Here is a 20,234-nt window from a genome sequence, read left to right on the forward strand (position 1 = left end):
CACGGCAAACGTCATGTCCACGAGAAATCTTATTTCGTCTCTTTGTCACTTCAACTCCCGTCCGCTGTGAGCCTGGGAACCAACCCCTTTGGTCACTATTATCATTATGGAGTATTAGAAAATGAAAGCCTTCTAATCCCATTTTTATTTGCTTTTAAATTACATTAGCTGTAACTGAGAGTAATACTGAGCCTACTGTGCAAATCTGTACTCTTGCGGATGTTATTAAACGGATAATTATTCTACAACCTAAAATGAGCCTGTGTTTTACTGAGGTCAACGAAATTGGGTTTTGAAAATAAAAATGGCCACTTGGTAAATATATTACCGCTGACTTCATCATTATCAGGTTCGGGCAATTTGGAATTTCAAGCGCGAAACAAACCCGATCCAGGACCTAACAGTGGAATTTTCGCTCTTAAATTCAAGGGGTTGAATTCTCTGCACTAAATGGAGAGTTTTGACCGCTGGGATTTTCTGTGGCCACTCTACATTCTCAGAACCAGCAATGGAATGGTCTCTCTCAGTAAACACTTCTCTCTCAGGATGTTCTCCTCTTATGAAGTTAATAAGCATCGATCGAAAAATCGTGAAACTTTAACACGTTTTACAAAGCATCTCATTAATAAATAAGAACCAAAACGTGACGTCGAATTTAGGGAAAAACACTCAAGACACAAATCACATTATCCACGAAAATCGTTCCTAAAGTTTAAATGATTACATTGCAGCTTAAGCAATCCTATAACTTAATCTTATCTCATTTTTTCAGCCCTTGACTACAACGGTTCTTTGAAGCCTTACTGAACACAATCTTGCGATATAGAGAAAAGCTGAATAACAAAAATTCTGACACCTAAAAACTACAGAAAAGCTTCGAAAAAATACATTTAGGTGTGCGTGCGTCAAGACCAATAAAATAATATCAACTTAATTAACCTTCTTGGAAGAAATTATTGTCCCCACTGCACATATGGTCATTACCACCACCATTTCCTTTCGGCTGGATTGAGCTCTGCTCGATTAGAGTTACAGGGAAGACACTATTTAATTCCTATTTCGCACAACTTAAATTTTCTGCGGTAGCTTTTTAAAAGAAAGATACAAAATAACTGGTACATACCTTAGACCCTCCCAATCATAAGAGAAATTAAGTCCTTAACGTTAGGTTAAGGTTTTAGCGTTAGTTAAGGTTTTACCTTAGGTGTTAGTTTTAAGCCAAAATTTCAGGCCGATTGTGATGTAAATATACTTTTGGCAATCTGAAGAAAAGGCATATATTTAATTAAAAGAAATACAGGGCATGAACTAGCAGTATTAAGAGGTAGTGATTAATTATGCGGTAAAATAGTAACTCGATTATATGATTAAACTGAAGTTCCATGTTTAAAGCTCCGTCTTGTATTACAGGTAGTAAGTATACCTGCAAGGCAAAGTTGGAAATACTCAGTCAAAAGATCACATATAAACGAAAACAATCAGAAAATTGAACAAACGAAAAGGTAAAATGGATATAGACATTTGGTATATATTAAAGCAGTGTATAGCAACGAAAGCACGCTCTGATTGAGTACTTTAACTCCCAATAACCTTTGATATTCACCACCAAACAACGTGCACGGGATTTGCGCCCGAAAACAAGAGATCATGAATGAAAATATTGTAATCGTACTTTTAGCAGGAATAAACGAGTTAGAATCGTCTTTTGTGCTGTTTTATCTCACCGTTTTAGTATATTTTTTTACGTTGCTTAATTTTTTCCAGTTATTCACCTCAGTGTCGGTGGTTAGCGCTCACGGTGTAAATTTACATCGCTGCGTCGCGGCTCGGGAAATATCTATCACTAGCTACCTCGGTTTCGGAAATTAACCAAAGTAAATGAATGAATGAATGAATTATTTTATGGATACAAAAAATAATAAATAAAGAAATTAAGGATGCCGTTATTCCCGATCTGTGAACTCTCTATTGACTGAGATGTACCTTCTTTTAAATACTAGAAAATGGAATGATCTCGCAGACTGAAAACTTTTCTTATTTTTCTTCATGTCAGTCAAACAAACTTACTGATTTCGTTTGATGTTGTTTCTTCGTGCGATCTTGTCCATGACTGCTTGATCAGGTTGGAGAATTGTGCGGAAACGCTGAAAAAGAAGACGTTGCGTTGCTGAGTTTGTGAAGAACGCAACAAATTTTTTTTCAGGCATCATATTGGTAGGGGGATTTTTGGGGTGGCTGGAATGATTTAGTAGACTTAACAACCGTTTATCATTTTACTGAACCGACAAAAGCCAATAAATTTAAAATCAGTATTCAAGCTGTCTTGGCATAAGAAGAACTGACAACACAAGCGGCGAAAAAAAAGAACAATACTGTCAACAAACACATAAACAAAAACAACATCTGCTCAGTAGTCACAACAACAATAACCAGAAACGACCCTTGAGTCCCTAACCGATTTATTGATGTTTTTGATGGGGAGGGGGAGAGGGAAGTTTAATGGAAACATCATTTTTACCTCGTAAGCAGTTCCCTCTGGTAATATCCACCACCGATAGAAGGCATATCCAGGGACACACAAAACGGCCGATATACACAACATCCAGCCTAAGAATTCGGCCCATCCGGGATATTGCTTGCCGTTGTAAGATATGCCTGTCCAGTCCACACAGAACCAGACGAAGATGACCTGAAATGTGTTAACAACAAGATATGATGAATATTACCCCTTTAAAGTGTAGATGAGACCTGTCACAGCAAAACCCCAATAGAACAAACAGGCCGCAAATATATGTTCAGCCTGAATAAGGACTGGATTCTCTTCAACCCGATCGCCATGGCGATTTAAGGGGGGATTCTACCTAAAAAAAGTGCATTTTTTCAAATAATTGTAGGAATTTAAGTTTTGGTCACAACTATCTAAAACTATATATCACTGGAAAGCTTATGAACTATATTTTTCAAAAAAAGGTGTTATGTCACACCTGCAGCAAATGTAACCTGACACCGGTCATTTCAATTAACAACTTGTAGTGTCTCACCTATATGTACTTGAGTAAAGATTGTTAGAAACTGTTTCAATGAACTACCAATATTTTGCTGTTATTCTAAAGAATATTGAATACTTGTTGGGATGAGTGAAGGATTTCAAGAATTTTTTAAATTTGACATCACAGCACTGGTGTCAAGTTACACATCTAACACATGATCACTATTTGTTTAATCATTTCTTTAGAAAGACCTCTATGGCATTTTCCTTCACTCATCCCAAATAACTCAATTAGATCAGCAATCCCTAAAAATTTCAGGTCCATAGCTCTCATACTTCTTGAGTAATCTTTTCTCAAGTATTAAAAAATACGTTTTGAGAAAAAAAGGCCTAAAGTTACAAGATTTTAAAATTAAACACCTCCTGTATTCAAATTATGAAGTCAATGAGTAGCCATAAGTTCAAATATAATTAGGATAGGCAAGAGCAAGAGTTAGAATGCCCCAGCTTCATATGAAACATCTTCTTTTTCACGAAGAGCCGCTTCTCTTTGAGTACGGATAAGCTGCAATCCCTGCCGGCGCTTCTTCTCCTTGGCCGTTGCCTGCTTATCAGCTTTCCGAAGCCTTGAATTATCTCTTAGTCGAAATGCATCCTCAGTAAATGCACCTCCAGGAATTGAAAGCCTTTCCATCAATCTTTCTCTGCTTTCTGCACCTCTGTGGAAGTGGCAGACTGCAGACGCAGCAGCACACTGGACAACTTTCACTCCATGGTGTTTATGTTTGGGACACCGGACCCAAACCATTGCGTTGATGCTTTCATTTGGGTTCTGGGTTTTTCCTCGTACACATCTTTCTTTGCCCATCCTTTTCTGCACATGGCCTACACAATCCAGTTTAATAACTTCACAGTCATCATAGGCATGTTGAACAGTGTTAAAGGCCTTACTGTCCCCGTCTGACACCATCCATTTGTACCTCATGTTATGAAGTTCGATGGATCTATTCCAAAGAACAGAAGCTCCTTCTGCTTCCATAGCAGGTGAACTTCCTTCGAAGTTGATGTCACAATCTCCAGATGCAACATGCTCCCTCCTCCATTCTTCAAACTCTTCCACATTCCCTTCACATTGTGAGTTCTTTAGGGAGCACTTACGGCAAGATTTAGACATCACGTGATAGTCTAAAACTTCTCCTGTGTCAATTGAGATGACGAAAACAACACCTGTTAGTGATGTGAAACCTCTTTTGGCCCAAGTGCCATCAAAGCTAACAGCAGCATCAATTATTGTGGTGCTGTCTGAGATGCCATTTTCCTCCATGATTAGCTTTCGGAGCCTTTGGCCTGCACCTTTTAGTTCTTCTTTTGCTTCACTTTCCAGTGCTTCCAAAATTACATCAACTTGCTTGTAGTAAGCAGCTCTTGACAAACAAGGCATGTTCATTATCGCACAGAAAGAAGAGAGTCCGTCGTAGCCACTTCCAGTTTCTATTGAGTGGTAGACAGCTCTCCGGTTGACATCAAATGATTTGCCTTTCTTGGCAAGGTTGGGTGATGTCTGCCAAGGAGTACTTTCATCACAAGAATTGCAGTGAATGGAGAGATCTGACATCAGTCCATAACGGCTAGCGGTATTTTCTTCAATAGTAAGGTCTCCTATATTAAAAACATGACGGAAAAGGATGCTATTAGCTATAGTTACTGAACCAAACAGAACCACAATGTTGGAGCATTAGTTCACACCTCCATAAATGTGTACAAGTGTTGCAGTGAAGAAAGATCAGAAAAAATGATTAAACAATAATAAAACTCCTTTTCTGCAAATAATTCTAACTATCGTTTTTCTTTAGGTTCAAGGGGCTGAAAAGCATATTTATGATGTGTGATATTTTTCTCACCTTCTTCGCATTTGTGTAAAGTTGAGAGCACAGAAGAGAAGCTCTTTAGATCAACGAGCCTGTATCCTTTTTCTACCTCAGCTACCTCGAAAACTTTTTTGTTTTCATCAGAACTTGAAGAAGACTCATCTTCTGAGCTCTGGAATCTCATCTTCTTCCTTGAAGAACTAGGAAGCTGATCGCTTTCTTCGCCAAAATCTGACAGATCAGACTGATCGTGCGAAGTTCCTGGGGTCGGTTCGTTTGGTTCACTCTTCCTGTTGCAACCGCTTTTCTTCAGTAATTGCGCTTTTTTACGATCTCCTCCATGCCCCTTTCTTTTCCTAGTTTTCCTGTAAACGGTTCTTTTCTTCTTTCCAGTCATTCCAGCACAAAAGAGACAAAAGGAGTTCAATATTTCGCAATACACTGTGACAACTTTCACACAAAAATCTCTCACTCGTCTCCAGTGTTACTCTTTCAATTTCTTATTTTCCCCTTCATGTAAGATAGCACAAGGATTCTAAGGGGCGTTTCGGGCTTGTTTGACATATTTTGAGCTCCAAACAGGCTGGTAAACAAGTAAGAAACAAAAAATGCTGTTTTGGTTGCCATGGAAACGAGATTTCTATTTAGATACCTCTTCTTTTCTAACGTAATTTCTCATTTATATTTTAAAATTTTTCGGTAAAAACGATCGTCAGTGTAAAGTCGAATAGTTGAACCTCGCATTTCTGAAGAAAACAAAAAAACAATATTTTGAGCTAATTTCAGGTAGAATCCCCCCTTAAATCATTCGTTTTCAATGCATTCATACCAACTCGGTTTTCAACACGCTTGAAATGCATAGTTACTCTGAAAAAATCGTAACGAATGTAACATGCTTACGAAGATGATCAGCGGGGAGATGAATTTCCAGCAAAGACGGAAGTACATGTTGGGACGGTGGCCGATCATATTCTCGATATCAGTGCAAAATTGCTCGATACCTGAAAACAAAAGGGAAAAGTTACATTGCAAAAAAAGAAAAAAAAAATTTAAAAAAATGTTTAGGGACATCAGCGTTGAGTTGATTTACCACGTGGGCCACATTGTCCCGCTGGATCGCATAAGCACGTTTTCTTTCGCTGTTGTTGTTGAGAACCAACTGTTGAGGTACATGAATGCCCTCACTGACCTTCATTTGTTTTTTTTTTTTATTCTGGAATGCCTCACAGAACTTGTAGGAAACATACACAAGCAATGAACTTGAGTTTTAGAAAAGGTAACGATTTATTTAATTTTTTTCGCTTTACCTTTAACCGTACGCGTAAAATATTTGCGAGTGTTGTGAAACGAGTGATATTATGAACGTATTCGTAATTCTACTCGTGGAATTGTCTGTGTTCCCAAACAATAAAAGCTAGAAAAAAGAGCAAGTAATTAGAGCCAACAAAAGCAACGGAAGCCTTAAAAAAATTGACTTGCTCAGCTTCTCATTGAAGAAAGTCGAGAGGTTGTAATAGAGGATAGCAATTGGGGATTACCAGCGGTGGAAGCTTTTAATAGCTACTACTGTGAAGTGAGCAGAGAAGCATCCGGCTCTTACCGTAGAACCATCCTATGCCTACGGCCTCCATGAAGGCTATCAACACAAGGGATATCCCTCCTGCCTGATAATCAAACATTTGAAACACGTACATGCCACCCTGGAAAAAAAAATTAAAACAAGAAACAAAAAAGATCAGTGGCAGTAATTCTCGAATACCAAATGCATTCGTTTTCTATGTAGCAACGGCGGTTTTGCTGTCTAGTCTAAAGTTTTGATTCAAAATTTAGAGGTGAGAAATATCTCTTGTTTCTGCATCAGGGACCGGTCATCGTTTACTAAGGGGAGGGGGGAAGGGCGCTGGAGGATTTTGTTTGTATCACAATGAGATTAACCTGATCCTCCCCAAGGCTTTGTAGTATGTTGATTACCCCCCGCCCCGCCCCTCACTGGCAGTTATATTCTATAGTACCCCCTTTCCCCCAAAACCAAGTGATCCCTAAACATTATCCGACCCCCCCTCCCCAAAAAAAAAAAAAGAAAAAAAGCGATGAATAACAAATGGTCCCTAGAACACTAAAATGGCTCAAGGAACAGTCTGAGGCAAGCTTTTGAGACACTTCCGCCCCAGTCTCCCCATGGGGACCCCCTTGAAGGCGGTCGTCTCAGTGCACGCCCGCATTGAAAATTTTGTCTACAAGTGTATCGACCATCACTTAACTTGGTCCAAGATCATAACCGTTACCAGTTTAAAAGCCACATCACGTCGCTTACCTGAGTCACGTGAGCAAGTCCGAGTAGGTAGCACACGATACAGAAACCCAGTGTAATGACGGATTTATAGCGACGGAAGCCTGGTCTCCAGTCTGCCAGCACTGTTGTGACCGTTTCTACACCGACAAACTGTGTTGCAATCGAAACAGAGAGGCATTAAAAAAACTCTATCACTGAAAAATGCCCTGGCCTCTGAAAATTTAACCCCAATTACACTGCTATGGATCAAGAAAAGAAATGATGCCTATGGTTAGTTTTATCCCGAACATAGTTTAGAAACGAGCCAGTCACTAAGACAGTCAGACAGACAGTCGATTATAAAATAACCAGCGATTTTAGTTTACTGAGAGACACAAATTATCCAAGGAAACTGCCGGAATACTGACCGACAAAGGTGCAGGGAATAGTTAAACAATTCAAATCTAGATCAGCATGCATGACAAGAAACACTTACCTGACTGTCCAGTCCAAGATTGAACAACATAAAAAAGAAAATAAAGGCCCAGAAAGGTGATGCAGGCATCTGCTTGATTCCTTCAGGGTAGGCTATGAATGCCAAACCGGGCCCTGCGTAGCAAAAAAATGAACAAGTGGAGAAAAAATAAAATTAAGTAATCTTGCACTTTTAAAACATTCCTGCGTTCCGTCACAGTTTTAATTTTGCACTTTTTAGACAGTCGCGGCACACTTTCAGTTCCGTTTGTTAACGCGTTACCTTGCTACTACAGTTTTAACGACTCACATTACTACGTTGATATTTGAGTCATAGGTTTCCAGCCCGAGACATTCTTTTAGGCTACTGTTCTAATTCCAGGTAGCCAAGTTCCTCTCAACGTGAAGCGAATTTAAGTCACGATGAACTTTGGGTGCGAAGAGTTCACGGTTTCACTGACCGTTGGGGTGATAAAAATATCAATAAACTCTGAGGAAATTGCTTAACAGCACTAGAATCGTTCATTGACAAATAAAGTCAACTCTCTTCAACCGTTTTTATTTCAATCTTCTCAAAACGTACCTCCTTTGACGACTTTTCCAACAGTTGTTTGAAGGACATGTGCCATGTAACCCATCATGGTGAATATGACAAAGCCAGCAAAAAGGCTTGTACCACAGTTGATAAGGGACACAATAAGCGTGTCTCTGTAGAAGAGGCATGAGGATTCAAAGGTTACAATAACGCGTTATCTTTTAACGATTTACGGGGTTTAATCAAGTAAACAAGAGTTATTGGCATTCTCTAATAACCTCTAACCCTTTCACTCCCAGCAGTGATCAAGACATAGTTTCTTCACACAATATCAATACAACATCGAGCAGACAAGTGATGTGAATGTCAATTAGGGGATTATCATTTGATCCACTACCAAATTCTCAGAACTAAAACTATAGGCAATGTATGGCAGTGAAAGAGCTAATAATATTTCCCGCTTTGAACAATTAACCGATTGAACAATTAAGCCGAGGATTTTATTGCCGTTGGAGGGAACTGATTTGTCACATGCAAGAAAAAACATTACTAAGGGGGGGGGGGGGAAACGGGGGGGGGGAAGGAAGAGTATAGAGTTGATCTCTCTCTAGATTTCCTTACAAGGCGAACAATGTTTTAAGCAATACAGACTGAAGACAGTTAAAATGTGGAAAGGAAACTGGACAGGACATGTGGTTCACTTACTTCTCACAGTTGTTCTTAAATTTGTTGTAGCTGCCATATGTTATGAGCCCACCAAATCCAACACTCAATGAGAAGAAGATCTGACCAGCGGCCGACACCCACACCTTTGACAATAACCATGTAACTGATCAGAAAGTGTAGCTCAAACACCGATCTTAAGAACAGGTGTCTGATTGAATTCTGGTGAGACCTGAACACCACCAACACGAGCTCAAGTGCCTATCTGGTCTTCCTATATTGTCTTTGAAAATGAACCTGTTTTCAGACGATGAGGACACAAAAATTTATGCTTCCCTTGACCTAAATGAAAATGTTTATGAGGCGGACGATTCAAGAATTTCTATTATAGATTTTATTATATTGCTGATGTCCAGTTCTTAAACGCAATATGCAAAGCCAGATTTGTTAATATGGAATGTTGAAGCGACATTGAATTACAAAATCAAATAAGACAAAGGCTCCCTCTTTGTCTTTAACAGTACTCGCAATCGAATTTAATTTTAAAAAATCTTCCTTTATCATGCGTGTGTATGGCTAACGCTGTAACTGACCAAAAAAAATTTAGACCGATTTTGTGAAACCTTACATTGTATAAGACAGATACTACTTGACGCTAGTAAGGGTCCTGTGAAAAAAAGTTCCACATTCACGACAAGTTATTTGTCACATTACCTGCGGATCGCTCAGTCTTGTCATGTTGGGTTTCAGATAGAATTCAACCCCCTTGGCTGCACCTTCCAAGGTGGCTCCGCGAATAAGCAGAATAAACAAAACCACATATGGAAACGTGGCTGTGAAATAAACAACCTGGAGGAAAGGAAACAGACAGATACTTGAGTTCTAATTGGTGGGTGATTTCAACTGCGATTACATCGGGTCTGCTTCTCCACGCTCTTGGTTGGTTCCGAAATGTGGGCCCTCTGTTTAACTAATCAAATGCAGAGCTAATAAAAACTGCAATTCGTTTTCCCAGTTGTCTTGCAATGTATTTTTAATCTTCACTGGCACTTAGAAGATTTTCCCTTCGTCTAGAATGAGGAGTAACAATTTGATTCAGCAACACTCCTTGACATGTTATGATACGAGAGAAAGTCCTGAGACGAAGTCACTTAACAAACAGGATTAAAAGATTCAAACAGACACCTTTCCAGCAGACTTTATTCCCTTCCAGACACAGAAGTAAACAACGATCCATCCCAGGAGAAGACACATGGCGAGTTCAAACCTCACTTCACCAGCAGCATGGATACCTTCACTTAGTTGAAGGACTTTTATGCTTAAAGAAAAATTGACACAAACTCGCAATTTATTAAGATAAAGCTTAGTTTGTAGTACCACATCATTTAGTTTTAGTGAGGGGCTGCCCTCGTGGGAAACATTTCTCCTTCAACCTCGATCGACAGATCAACTGATTTTCTGTTCCTTGAATCAATAATTCAACGGTCCGTGAGATGTTTACAATATGCTAAAGACAAATATCGCAAGCCATGTATTAATAATGGGAGAGAACAATCTAAATTATTTTGTAAACTGTATGGCTATTAGCCTTATGCACCCCTGAATCACAAACTAAGGAAGCTCTTTATTTTTAAGCAAGTTCTCCTTGTGGGCACCTCAGGAAATACATAGAGAACAGCTTGAAGAAAAGGCATATCGATGTTAGGGTGGAAAGAGTTAAGACTGACTTGTTTCTGGCATCTGGCTGCAAAATTACCTTGCACTCAGACTTTAGAGTAATGTTAAACATCACTTGGTGTACGGAGGTGTTTAGTTATAGAACCGTTTGATGCTTGTTGATTCAAACTTATGACAAACGTGTATGCTTCGTTTTTGGATCAAGCTGATTCAGGTAATGATACTTACTTAAAATATTCTTCTTCTGGGGAGACCCACCCACAATCGTCTTTACCACAGGAAGCTGAGCGGTTTGTCCTTAAATAAGATATTAAGTGCATGAATTAATAATTTTATACATAAAGACTTCGTTCACTGTATGTAGTTATTGTGACAATCATTATGTAGAATTCGTTGGCGCTCCACAAATGACATATGCAAAAAAAGGAAGTCCTCTTTTTGATCTTGCCTAAAGTTTTACTCCACTGATAGAATGAAAGAAAAGGTGGAGAGTAACCGAGCATAAAAGATGTTACTTCCCTGTTCAATAGATTTATTGGATAGATTATATGTCTATGAATGCAACATCACCGTACTGAATTGTTTGTGTAGAGATTTGGGCCCACGTGCATGCAAAAGAAAGTGTAAATTCAGATTTCACTTACTGACACAATTCAGAGTTCCAGTTATTTCCACATTTTTCCCACGGTAGATGCTTTTGGAATGATGCAAACAGGTAGTAAAATGTCCACGCCAAGATGACATTGTAATACACGCTGCACAAAAAGGTGATGATAACCATGCCAAGGCCTATACCTGTAGTAAGATCACGCACATTTTAGGGAAAGATGTCATGATAATTTACGTCGTTTTTGGGACACAGGAAAGTTAACCTTTACACAAAAGGAAAACTTGAAGTTATAATTTTCTCATTATTTTCTTGTTTTTACTCGGATGTTTAAGACTTCACCACACTTAGCCAATTCCTAGCTCTCCTTCAGAGTAGACGAGCGAAGGAGCGAACAAACGAAAAATGACGGTCGCAGTCGTCAATTAACCGTGAGCCTGAAAGAGGCTAAACAAAATTAGGAATTGTACATGAAATTTATAAGGATTAAACAAAAGTAAGATATAGTGTGTAACCCCCTTTTAAAAATGACTTTAAACACTCCCTCAATAAGGTTCGCAGACAACGTTTCATTTTCTGGGAAGAACACGAATTGAACAAGTCTCCATTAGAAAGGCACAACTGTTGGTGAAATTTCCATTTGTAATCAGCCATTTACGATACATATTCCTTCTCTGTTCCCTTCGTTTTAGCTGTGTTAAAGCGGCTTCAGAAATTAAGACCGTTACAACACAGTTGGCGTTCAATGTTTTATATTTGGAAGTTGGATATGAGAAAAACATCTGTAAGTCAACGTCCATAACTTGTGTCATCGCAGAGTATGTATTGACTTTTACTATTTCAACCATATTAATATTCCTTATACACTCCATGATCAATGAAGCAAAACAAGTAGTATAAATCTTACCTCCCAAGAAGGGAACATAGGCTGCCCAGGCACCGACCACGCCTTGTTGGGTATACTGACCGAGGGCGACCTCCAGGTAGAAAATGGGAATTCCACAAAACACCAAGAAAATCACGTAAGGAATCAGGAAGGAAGCTGAACAAGCCAAAAAAGAGAAATTCATCGAGTTAAAAGTTGTAAAAAAAAAATATCGTAAGCTTTAACCGTATTCTATTAAACAGTTACATTATGGCCCATCAGATTTTTATTAATGTACAAACAAGTGAAACTGCAAGCAAAAATTTTAAAAGCAAAAATTAAGAGGGAAAGCTGAAGTAGACTACGCTTCGTTACTCCCAGCTGCCGTTAATAAACAAAATACAAAGAATTAGAAATATGTTCTTAACATTCTCGAGTGTCCGATAACGATGGCGTCTGATTTCTCTCGGAGGGTTCCCTCGGAGCTTCAGATTTTAAATCATCATGAGAAAATCAGCTTTTTCCTTACGCAGCGCTCGTGATAAATGAATGACCATACTTACGGCGTGAGGCTCGGTTCTTGGGAAGATTTAGGAACCTGTAGATATTTATCGCCGCAGGGCGCGGCGGGGGGGGGGGGGGGGAAGGGCGTTATGGGGGGAAGGGGACGGATGATTTTTGCCGTGCCACGATCAAATTTTCCTTACCTATAATGCTCTGTAATATTAATAATACCCCCACATTATCAAGTATCTATAGTTCCCCTTTTACACTCTATTGATGACTACTGACCTCCTCCACTCCCGTTCGCCGTGATCGCCATCCGATACCCCCTAGAATCCTTCCCCCTCCCCCTCAGGTGACAGATACTGACTGATCCGCCACGTCATGGTTATTTGATTCTTAGGATAATGATATGGTAACTAGTTTTCAAAATGTAAATTCGACGGCGCACTTAAGTTATAAATCGGTATTGTTGAGCACTTGGTTGTAATTAACCACGTGCGATTCGAGCACTCGGAAGAACAGAGAATAGCAGACGATGAACAGATTTGCAAGATTTGCAAGATTTGTACAAATTTGCAACGAGAAACAAAAGAACAACGAAAGATTTGTTTCAATTATTTTCGACTTGTCTCTTTTGTACTTCAGGATTTCTGCAGGATACTTTTCTGTTGACGAAACTACACATTCCATCTATTCTAAGTATTGGTTGCTTAGAAAATTGCATGACACAGCCATTTTAGAAAACATTTATAGCATTTAAATAAACTGAAATCGTCATTTCGTTTTGAAATATTTGTTTGTTCCGAAAGGAATATGTTTGATGACAAATTTAAGTGTCTTTGTGTAAGGCCTTGTTCAAGAACAAAGGAGCTTCATTCAATAATTTCGGTTCGATGAGCGATTTCACAACGCGATATCATTGCGACTTTCCATTGCCAATTGAAATAAAATGAAATGAGATTTCCTTACTACCTCACGCTGGTAAACAGGAAATCTTTTTTTAAGACTTGAAGTGTTCAGATAAGTTATGTCATCGAGTAGTCGAGTTCAAGGCCATTGCATAATGTTACGAATCTTATGCCGGTTGTGCAGTTGTAGAGACAACAATAACTGTGAGTAGTCTAGTAACTAAATGTGTATGAATAAGGTTAGAGTCTTTTTATGAAACTGGATACTCATCCTTCCTTAAAATTATTCACGTGAGCAACAGATGACGATGGTTCGCGTTCAGTACAATAGTGGCGCCAATACACAGTTGAAGGACCGAAAGGACTTTGCAATGTCGGGTTACTCTTTAGAATTTAATATCAGCGTGTCTAATTTCATATAAAAAAAGGGTTTCATATGTATCCGTTTAGGGAAGAACTAGTCGATCAATATCTAATTGTACAGGACTTTGAACAGCAGATTAAAACAAAAAGATGTGAGTTTGAATAATTATGCAAATTTAAGGTTGTTCGTCTAAGCCTTGGGTTTCCTAAAACAGAATTACATCTTGCGTTTAACTCTGTAAGATCGAATTTTCTGAACAGTAAGCAATTGAAAAGGCACTGGCAAGTCGTTCATATCTTTAGCTGGCGGATTATATGACGGTTCCTTCAATTGATTGATTCACTCTCGAGAGCTGTCGACTAGGTCACGCTACGTTCCCGCGCTTCCTTGGATTTGCTCTGTGTACCGGCGACTTCAGAACGGAATTAGCACGCTTCCGATTGCTAGAAAATTTTCTATTCGAAATAAAAGAGATATTTTTTCTATAAACTCAGTGCTCAGCGATGCACTACCCATAAAAAGTTAACAAGAAGGCGTGAAGTACTTCTGTTGCTCATTATGCATAACTTGTTTGTAGTATTAAATGGCGTAGTACGTAGAACGACTCGACACACACAATGTCATTTACCTCCACCGTTGTTGTAACAAAGATAAGGAAAGCGCCAAACGTTTCCTAGACCGACGGCGTATCCGATGCACGAAAGCAAAAAATCCAGCTTTCTCCCCCAAGTCTCTCGTTCTTCTACGTATTCAACTTCTGGCTCTTCATTGTTACCCAAACTTGCTTTACTTTGCCTGATCTCGGAATCTGCCAAACCTGCGCGGCTATCATAACCAACTGGGTATAACTCGACCCCTTTGTTCGCCATGGCAAGCCGTTCAACGCTTAAACTCGTTGCTTCTAACACTGCTCAGACTGGGCGGTATATCCGCGTGCTCGATATTACGGATCACTGGTCTTTGGAAACTGCATTAATTATTTTGACCACGAGACAAAGGGCTGCATAGTAAAGTTATTATTAAAAACATTCCATTCATGTTATCATGAAATTTGCCAGTTTTCGTTATTCAACTGCAACTCGGATCGTGAAAGGCCTCTCTCGTGTATTCCCTCTCGAGGGGAATACACGATTTTTGATCAGAGTTGAAATATTTCCAGAATTTCCGAGTCTGATCAGTTTCGAGTCTGACCGTTCTGATCAGATTTTAATAATCTCCTGAAAGAGTTTTTCTGAAGACAACATTCGCAAACATGTTTAGGGGCATGAATTCTCAGAAATTCAGAGGTTGCCGGGTCAGACAGCTTTGAAATTTTTTAACTTTTGCGCTCAACGGAGAGAAATGTGAACATTTATTATGAAGACTAACTCCAGACGGAAAGGTTCCTCGTTGCTGATTGGTTGGAGTTATTACGATGATGTTACAATCGCGAAAGAAAATACTCACTCACGACGCGGCGTGAGTTCAAAACAGGAAACTTCCAGTTTACAAAAGGGCTATTTAATTCCAGTTAAACCGGTTTACCACTGATAAGTTTGTAGACATTGGCTCCTTTCCGTAGTATAGCCATAACACAGCAGCGAAATTAAGAAAAATATTGTTATCATGACAAAGAAACTGTATTCTACTTGATCAAGAGGGTTGTATAGGTTTACCCAGTCGCTTTCTTTCACTAGCGTGGAAAGTTGCAAAAAGGGGCGCATGGCTGTTTCAAACAATACGATCTTTAGACCCAAACTTCACACATTAATCATTTTTCATTGTCATTCGTCCAAGATACCGTGAAGATATTATCTCTACACCCTTTCTTGGAAGAAAAAGGCATCATTCATGATTTCGCTGCGGCGTCCTTGCGAATTCGCCCTGTTGTTGAACTCCTCGAAAAAATTTACGTAAAACCAAACTAAAAGTCCAAAATAAGCGTCATTTTATTTGTAGTACAGTTCAGGTGATAATATTTAAGAGGCAAATTGGTGACTGTTTCGTGATATAAATACATCTATTTGAATGATTATCAAGTCAGCACATGTCAGGCACATGTATTTATTGTCTATGATTCTAAGTGTGTTCGTCATCCATAAATTTTCATTGACCGAGTTTCTGAGGGGGGAGGAGGGTGGCACAATGTTGATTCCCTCTCCCAATTTACATAGCTCAATACCCCAATAGTCTCCTCTCCCGTTTCCTTAAGGAAATGTTTATCCGTAGTCTCCAAAGCCGTCTGGTTGCTACTCAGTTCTCGTAGGCAAAATATCAATTTGGCTGAGAACAACACTACAGCCAACGAATCGTTAAACGAAAATGATCTTGAGAACAACGTTGGTGGTTGGCAGCGTGCCACTTTCTAGTGTGACCTAGCCACAACAACGGCGTCGCTATCTAAAAATGTTTTGAAACTATATACTTATATCACTAACACAGACTGAAACACGCTTTCATACTTCCGTGTGGCACGGAAGTCACGCAAACGACCATCCTTTGTTGACCGTACTATTGCTATTTTTCTATTAAAAGAGGCAAGGTAAGAAATATGTTTGATTCGCATAGTAGCACTCCGCCCTGCGGAAATCGAAAGAAAACGCTGAGGCAGAGCCCAGCCAGGCTGAACGGTTCGGGAAACATTCCACGGGTGTTACAAATAATGGTCAACAATTTCCGGTTCTGATAACGAAAGATTAACATTTCATAATAAAAAGTAACGAGATAAAACATGACATTTCGGCGACGACATGTCTCCATTATCAACTGTATAATTATTATAAGTTAAGTGATGTTGTGTAAAAAAAGGAAAGTGTGAAACTAAATTAGAAGAAAAATGAGGTGACGTATAACAAAAGAATCTTCATAATTAAATGAGCAGTTTAGCCGGAGTGAAGTCTTTTTGAGTGTTCAACGTTCTGGTCTTGGGAAGCGTGGAATCTCTTGAACATAGAATCAATAAGCTTCCCAGGATTTTTCAGTTTCAGAAACGTTGTTTTCAGATCCTGACATTCTTTTGAGGAAGGATCCGGTGAGGATGACAAGCGGTCGGCGCGATCAACATAGTTCTCATAAGCGATCGTTTATATCTGTCGCCACAGCCCTTTTCACTAACGTACCTCTTGAAGAAACTATTCAGATTTTAGCGAAGAAAGCACTCAATGGGAACTGGCTTAACAACACACACGACCTTAACATTTGTGAGGGCGACCTCGACAAGCTGCTTACAATCGCAACTATAGACTAACTCTTCCAGTTTAACGGTGATTTGTACAAGCAAATAGACGGCGTTGCCATGGGCTCACCATTAGGACCACTAATGGCTAACACCTTTATGTGCTCCATTGAGGAGAAACTTGCACGTGAAAACAAGCTTCCCGATTTCTACAGAAGATACGTCGACAATACCTTCGCTCTAGTACCCGACCTTGCCGCTGCTACTGATTTCTTTTCATTTCAGAATGATGCACACTCAGCAATCCAATTTACAATGGAAGCAGCAATCCTCAGCACCTGTGTCTACAGAAAATAGACCAAAAAAGGGTTTCTACGCCATTATCAGAGCCATGTTGAACCAAAACCGAATTGAGCTAATCGACAGCCCGGTACGAATCACCTTGCCTTTCAAAGACCAGAAATCCGCCGACACCGTGAGCAGACAGCTAAGCCGGACTTTGGAAAGAAAATCGACCGTGTACTACAACTAGTCTTCACAAGTAGGAGAATCTCGGGAGATTTAAAAGTCACGGAAACAAAGCCCTCACCGGTAAACCAACAATGCGTTTTGTTTGACTATGTAATTCTTGTGATGCGAATTATATAGGGCTACACGAACCGTCACCTCTACCTTCGCACTGAGGAGCATAAATATTCCGTCATCGGTAAACATCTTCAGGACGAACACAATCAAACACGGAACAATCTTCACGAGCAATTTGCCATCCTAAGGAAATGCCGCGGAAAGTTTGAGTGCCTCATTCATGAGATGCTTTTCACGAGGAAAAAGAGCGACTCTGAACACTAAAAAGACTCCATTCCAGCCAAACTGTTCATTTAATTTTGAATGTTGTTTTATTTTACTTCACCTCATTCTTATTCTAATTTAGTTTCACACTTTCCTTTCTTTACACAAAGTCACTGAACTTATAATAATTTTACATTTGATAATGGTGATATGTCGTCGCCGAAACGTCATGTATTGATCTCGCTAGTAATTTCCGGTTCCTTTTAATAGATATCAACTACGTTATTTAGCGGTCCTCTGGACTTGTTTACTGCATTTAGCGATCACAATCAGTTTTTGCATTTTTATGCGACCCAAATGAATTGGATTAAGAGTGATTAAGAGAACGAGCGGAAGTGAAAATCGAGCAAATCAAGCTCGGGTTTCCGAGCATAATTCACAATTCGTCTCTAAGGTTAAAAAGGTTGTCTACCCTCTTGCAAGTCTGGCAAGTTTCCGCTATAGAAAAACATTAACGGTCAAATTAAATTGCTTTTAAACCAAACTCGCAAAGTGTTTAATACACTTAAAGCAGCCACTTACCTTTGTAGTGTTTGTTTTCTTAAAAGGTAATTTTTTGATCGAGAAAAGGTTTTATAAACCGTCGACGCAGCGGGCGTGAAACAAAGAAAAGAGCGGGATTCAATCGCAACCGCCCCTGAATGCGATATTTGTAGATCCCAACAATGCACTTTTACACTCGAATTCACTGCCCTCTTTACCCCTTCTGAACGTCGACCACGCAGGCTTGGTTCATGCGTGAACATCATACATTTTTCGCTTGTGATTAGTGTTTTTCGGCGGTGACATATGTGGCTCTTGATACTTTGTTTTGGTGAGATATTTGTACTGCACTACGAGCACAGTGCGTAATTTCTATCACTAACATGATAAAGTAGTACGCCGAACGCATGGAAAGGGACACGAAATTAACGATAAAGTAAGCATGAATTGTACCTACTCATTTTTCAAGTACTAACTTCTGAAGTGAGTTCTGCGCCATAAGTTTAATGCGCTGGCGTCGTCGCTTTCTCAGCAATCGAGTTAGTTTTTTTTTATAGCCTGACCTTCTCCATATCAAAGGATAGAAAGTTTTACAACACAACCGAGCGAAAGAAAAACATACCTCCACCACCTTTATAACATAGGTAGGGAAATCGCCATACATTGCCAAGACCCACGGCGTAACCTATACAGGACAATAAGAAATCTAGCTTTCTTGACCAAATCTCCCTGCTCCCTAAATCCTGCCCTTCTCCTGGACAACTGTCATCTCCCTTTTCCTCGGACCCGGTGAGCGGCATTTCGCTTGAGACAGCAACATGATGCAGTTCTCGATCCGCTTTACTTTGCGGCTCCGCCATTTTGGGCAGTTCCCGTTCTTTAAGTGATTCGTTTGCTTCAGACGCGGTTTGACTTTTGTTAATTTGGTATGTTTGGTACGCAATAAGAACGCGGAGGTCAAAAGCTACGAACAATGATTAATCATAGAAACATAATATAATTAAAAAGAAAAATTCCAGACCTTTCACTACATTCCCAAAAGTATTAAAAAGAGAAAATTTTTATGTCTGATTTTCCTGTATTGCATCACGCTTTATTCAATGTGTCTGCATACACGAGCCAGACACAGCTGTAGCAAGTAAAAACAGCATTTTGTTCTCAAATTACCAAACTTCCTGTTTTCCGATCGAGAATATTACTGGCGATGCTCAGTTGTACCATTCGTCCGTTGTCTCGTCATACAAACAGCGACCCCTCCCCTCCCCTCCCAAACAGGTAATTCATCAACTCGGACTTTGGAACAAAATACAAATATTTAATGCTTTTCAAAATCCCGGAAATAACTATTTCGAACCTGTAGGCGGAAGCGAGGTTGGACTTTCAATATTATATTGATAAAGAAGTTTTCATGTGCGACCCCTCCCCTCCCCTCCCAAACAGGTAATTCATCAACTCGGACTCTGGAACAAAATACAAATATTTAATGCTTTTCGAAATCCCGGAAATAACTATTTCGAACCTGTAGGCGAAAGTGAGGTTGGACTTTCAATGTTATATTGATAAAGAAGTTTTCATGTGCTTTAGTTGAAAAAGGTATTAAACTGTCTCGTTACATACTAAACCGAATATCTACTTTGACACTGGCCAGTGAAAATGTAAAAAAATCGCTAGAGAGCCATGTAGACTATTGAGCATTGTTAGTTGGCATAGAAACATCTCGGAAACACAGGGAACCGTATAGACTATTGAGCACAGTTAAAAAGTTGGCAGAGAAACACCACGGAAACATAGAGAACCGTATAGACTATTGAGCACAGTTAAAAAGTTGGCAGAGAAACACCACGGAAACACAGAGAACCGTATAGACTATTGAGCAAAGTTAAAAAGTTGGCAGAGAAACACCACGGAAACACAGAGAACCGTATAGACTATTGAGCACAATAAAAAGTTGGCACAGAAACATCTTGGAAAAGAGCGATCACGTCTTTTTCGTACAAGTGCCAACTGAAATCTTCTACG

The 20,234-nt window shown here is 39.5% G+C and overlaps 2 protein-coding genes and 1 pseudogene across 3 annotated transcripts; 1 reads left to right on the forward strand and 2 right to left on the reverse strand.

The window, feature by feature from the left end:
• Window positions 1–130: 130 nt before the first annotated feature.
• Window positions 131–19,169, reverse strand: LOC113673415 (sodium- and chloride-dependent GABA transporter 2). Of its 2 annotated transcripts, none has more exons than XM_027189812.2 (15): window positions 18,838–19,169; window positions 11,993–12,127; window positions 11,123–11,273; window positions 10,707–10,775; window positions 9,987–10,119; window positions 9,516–9,650; window positions 8,844–8,947; window positions 8,187–8,311; window positions 7,626–7,738; window positions 7,172–7,300; window positions 6,458–6,557; window positions 5,758–5,858; window positions 2,519–2,689; window positions 2,068–2,144; window positions 131–1,423 (listed from the first exon to the last, which is right to left on the reverse strand). In XM_027189812.2, exons 1-15 carry the CDS (start codon window positions 19,073–19,075, stop codon window positions 1,405–1,407), a joined length of 1,800 nt encoding a protein of 599 aa, XP_027045613.2. In that variant the 5' UTR covers window positions 19,076–19,169; the 3' UTR covers window positions 131–1,404. The 2 variants fall into 2 exon arrangements, with proteins under 2 accessions (XP_027045613.2, XP_027045612.2); XM_027189811.2 differs by lacking the exon at window positions 18,838–19,169 and adding an exon at window positions 14,358–14,864.
• LOC149049643 (uncharacterized) lies at window positions 2,885–5,391 on the reverse strand. Its single transcript, XM_089195759.1, has 2 exons — window positions 4,891–5,391; window positions 2,885–4,648 (listed from the first exon to the last, which is right to left on the reverse strand). Exons 1-2 carry the CDS (start codon window positions 5,252–5,254, stop codon window positions 3,483–3,485), a joined length of 1,530 nt encoding a protein of 509 aa, XP_089051885.1. The 5' UTR covers window positions 5,255–5,391; the 3' UTR covers window positions 2,885–3,482.
• Window positions 16,595–17,489, forward strand: LOC149049644 (uncharacterized; annotated as a pseudogene).
• Window positions 19,170–20,234: the final 1,065 nt, after the last annotated feature.

The sequence above is a fragment of the Pocillopora damicornis genome, chromosome 2 (assembly GCF_964200805.1).
Source record: "Pocillopora damicornis chromosome 2, jaPocDami1.2, whole genome shotgun sequence".
NCBI lineage: Eukaryota > Metazoa > Cnidaria > Anthozoa > Scleractinia > Pocilloporidae > Pocillopora > Pocillopora damicornis.

Excerpts from the sequence above, each read along its gene's own strand:
- LOC149049643 (XM_089195759.1), bottom strand. The coding sequence starts at position 5,254 with ATGACTGGAAAGAAGAAAAGAACCGTTTACAGGAAAACTAGGAAAAGA. Across the intron at positions 4,649-4,890 it reads TTTACACAAATGCGAAGAAG|GAGACCTTACTATTGAAGAA; the intron begins GTGAGAAAAATA and ends TTTTTAATATAG.
- LOC113673415 (XM_027189811.2), bottom strand. The coding sequence starts at position 14,598 with ATGGCGAACAAAGGGGTCGAGTTATACCCAGTTGGTTATGATAGCCGC. Across the intron at positions 10,120-10,706 it reads CCAGAAGAAGAATATTTTAA|CATAAAAGTCCTTCAACTAA; the intron begins GTAAGTATCATT and ends TTTTTCTTTAAG. Across the intron at positions 7,739-8,186 it reads TGGAAAAGTCGTCAAAGGAG|GGCCCGGTTTGGCATTCATA; the intron begins GTACGTTTTGAG and ends TTTGCTACGCAG.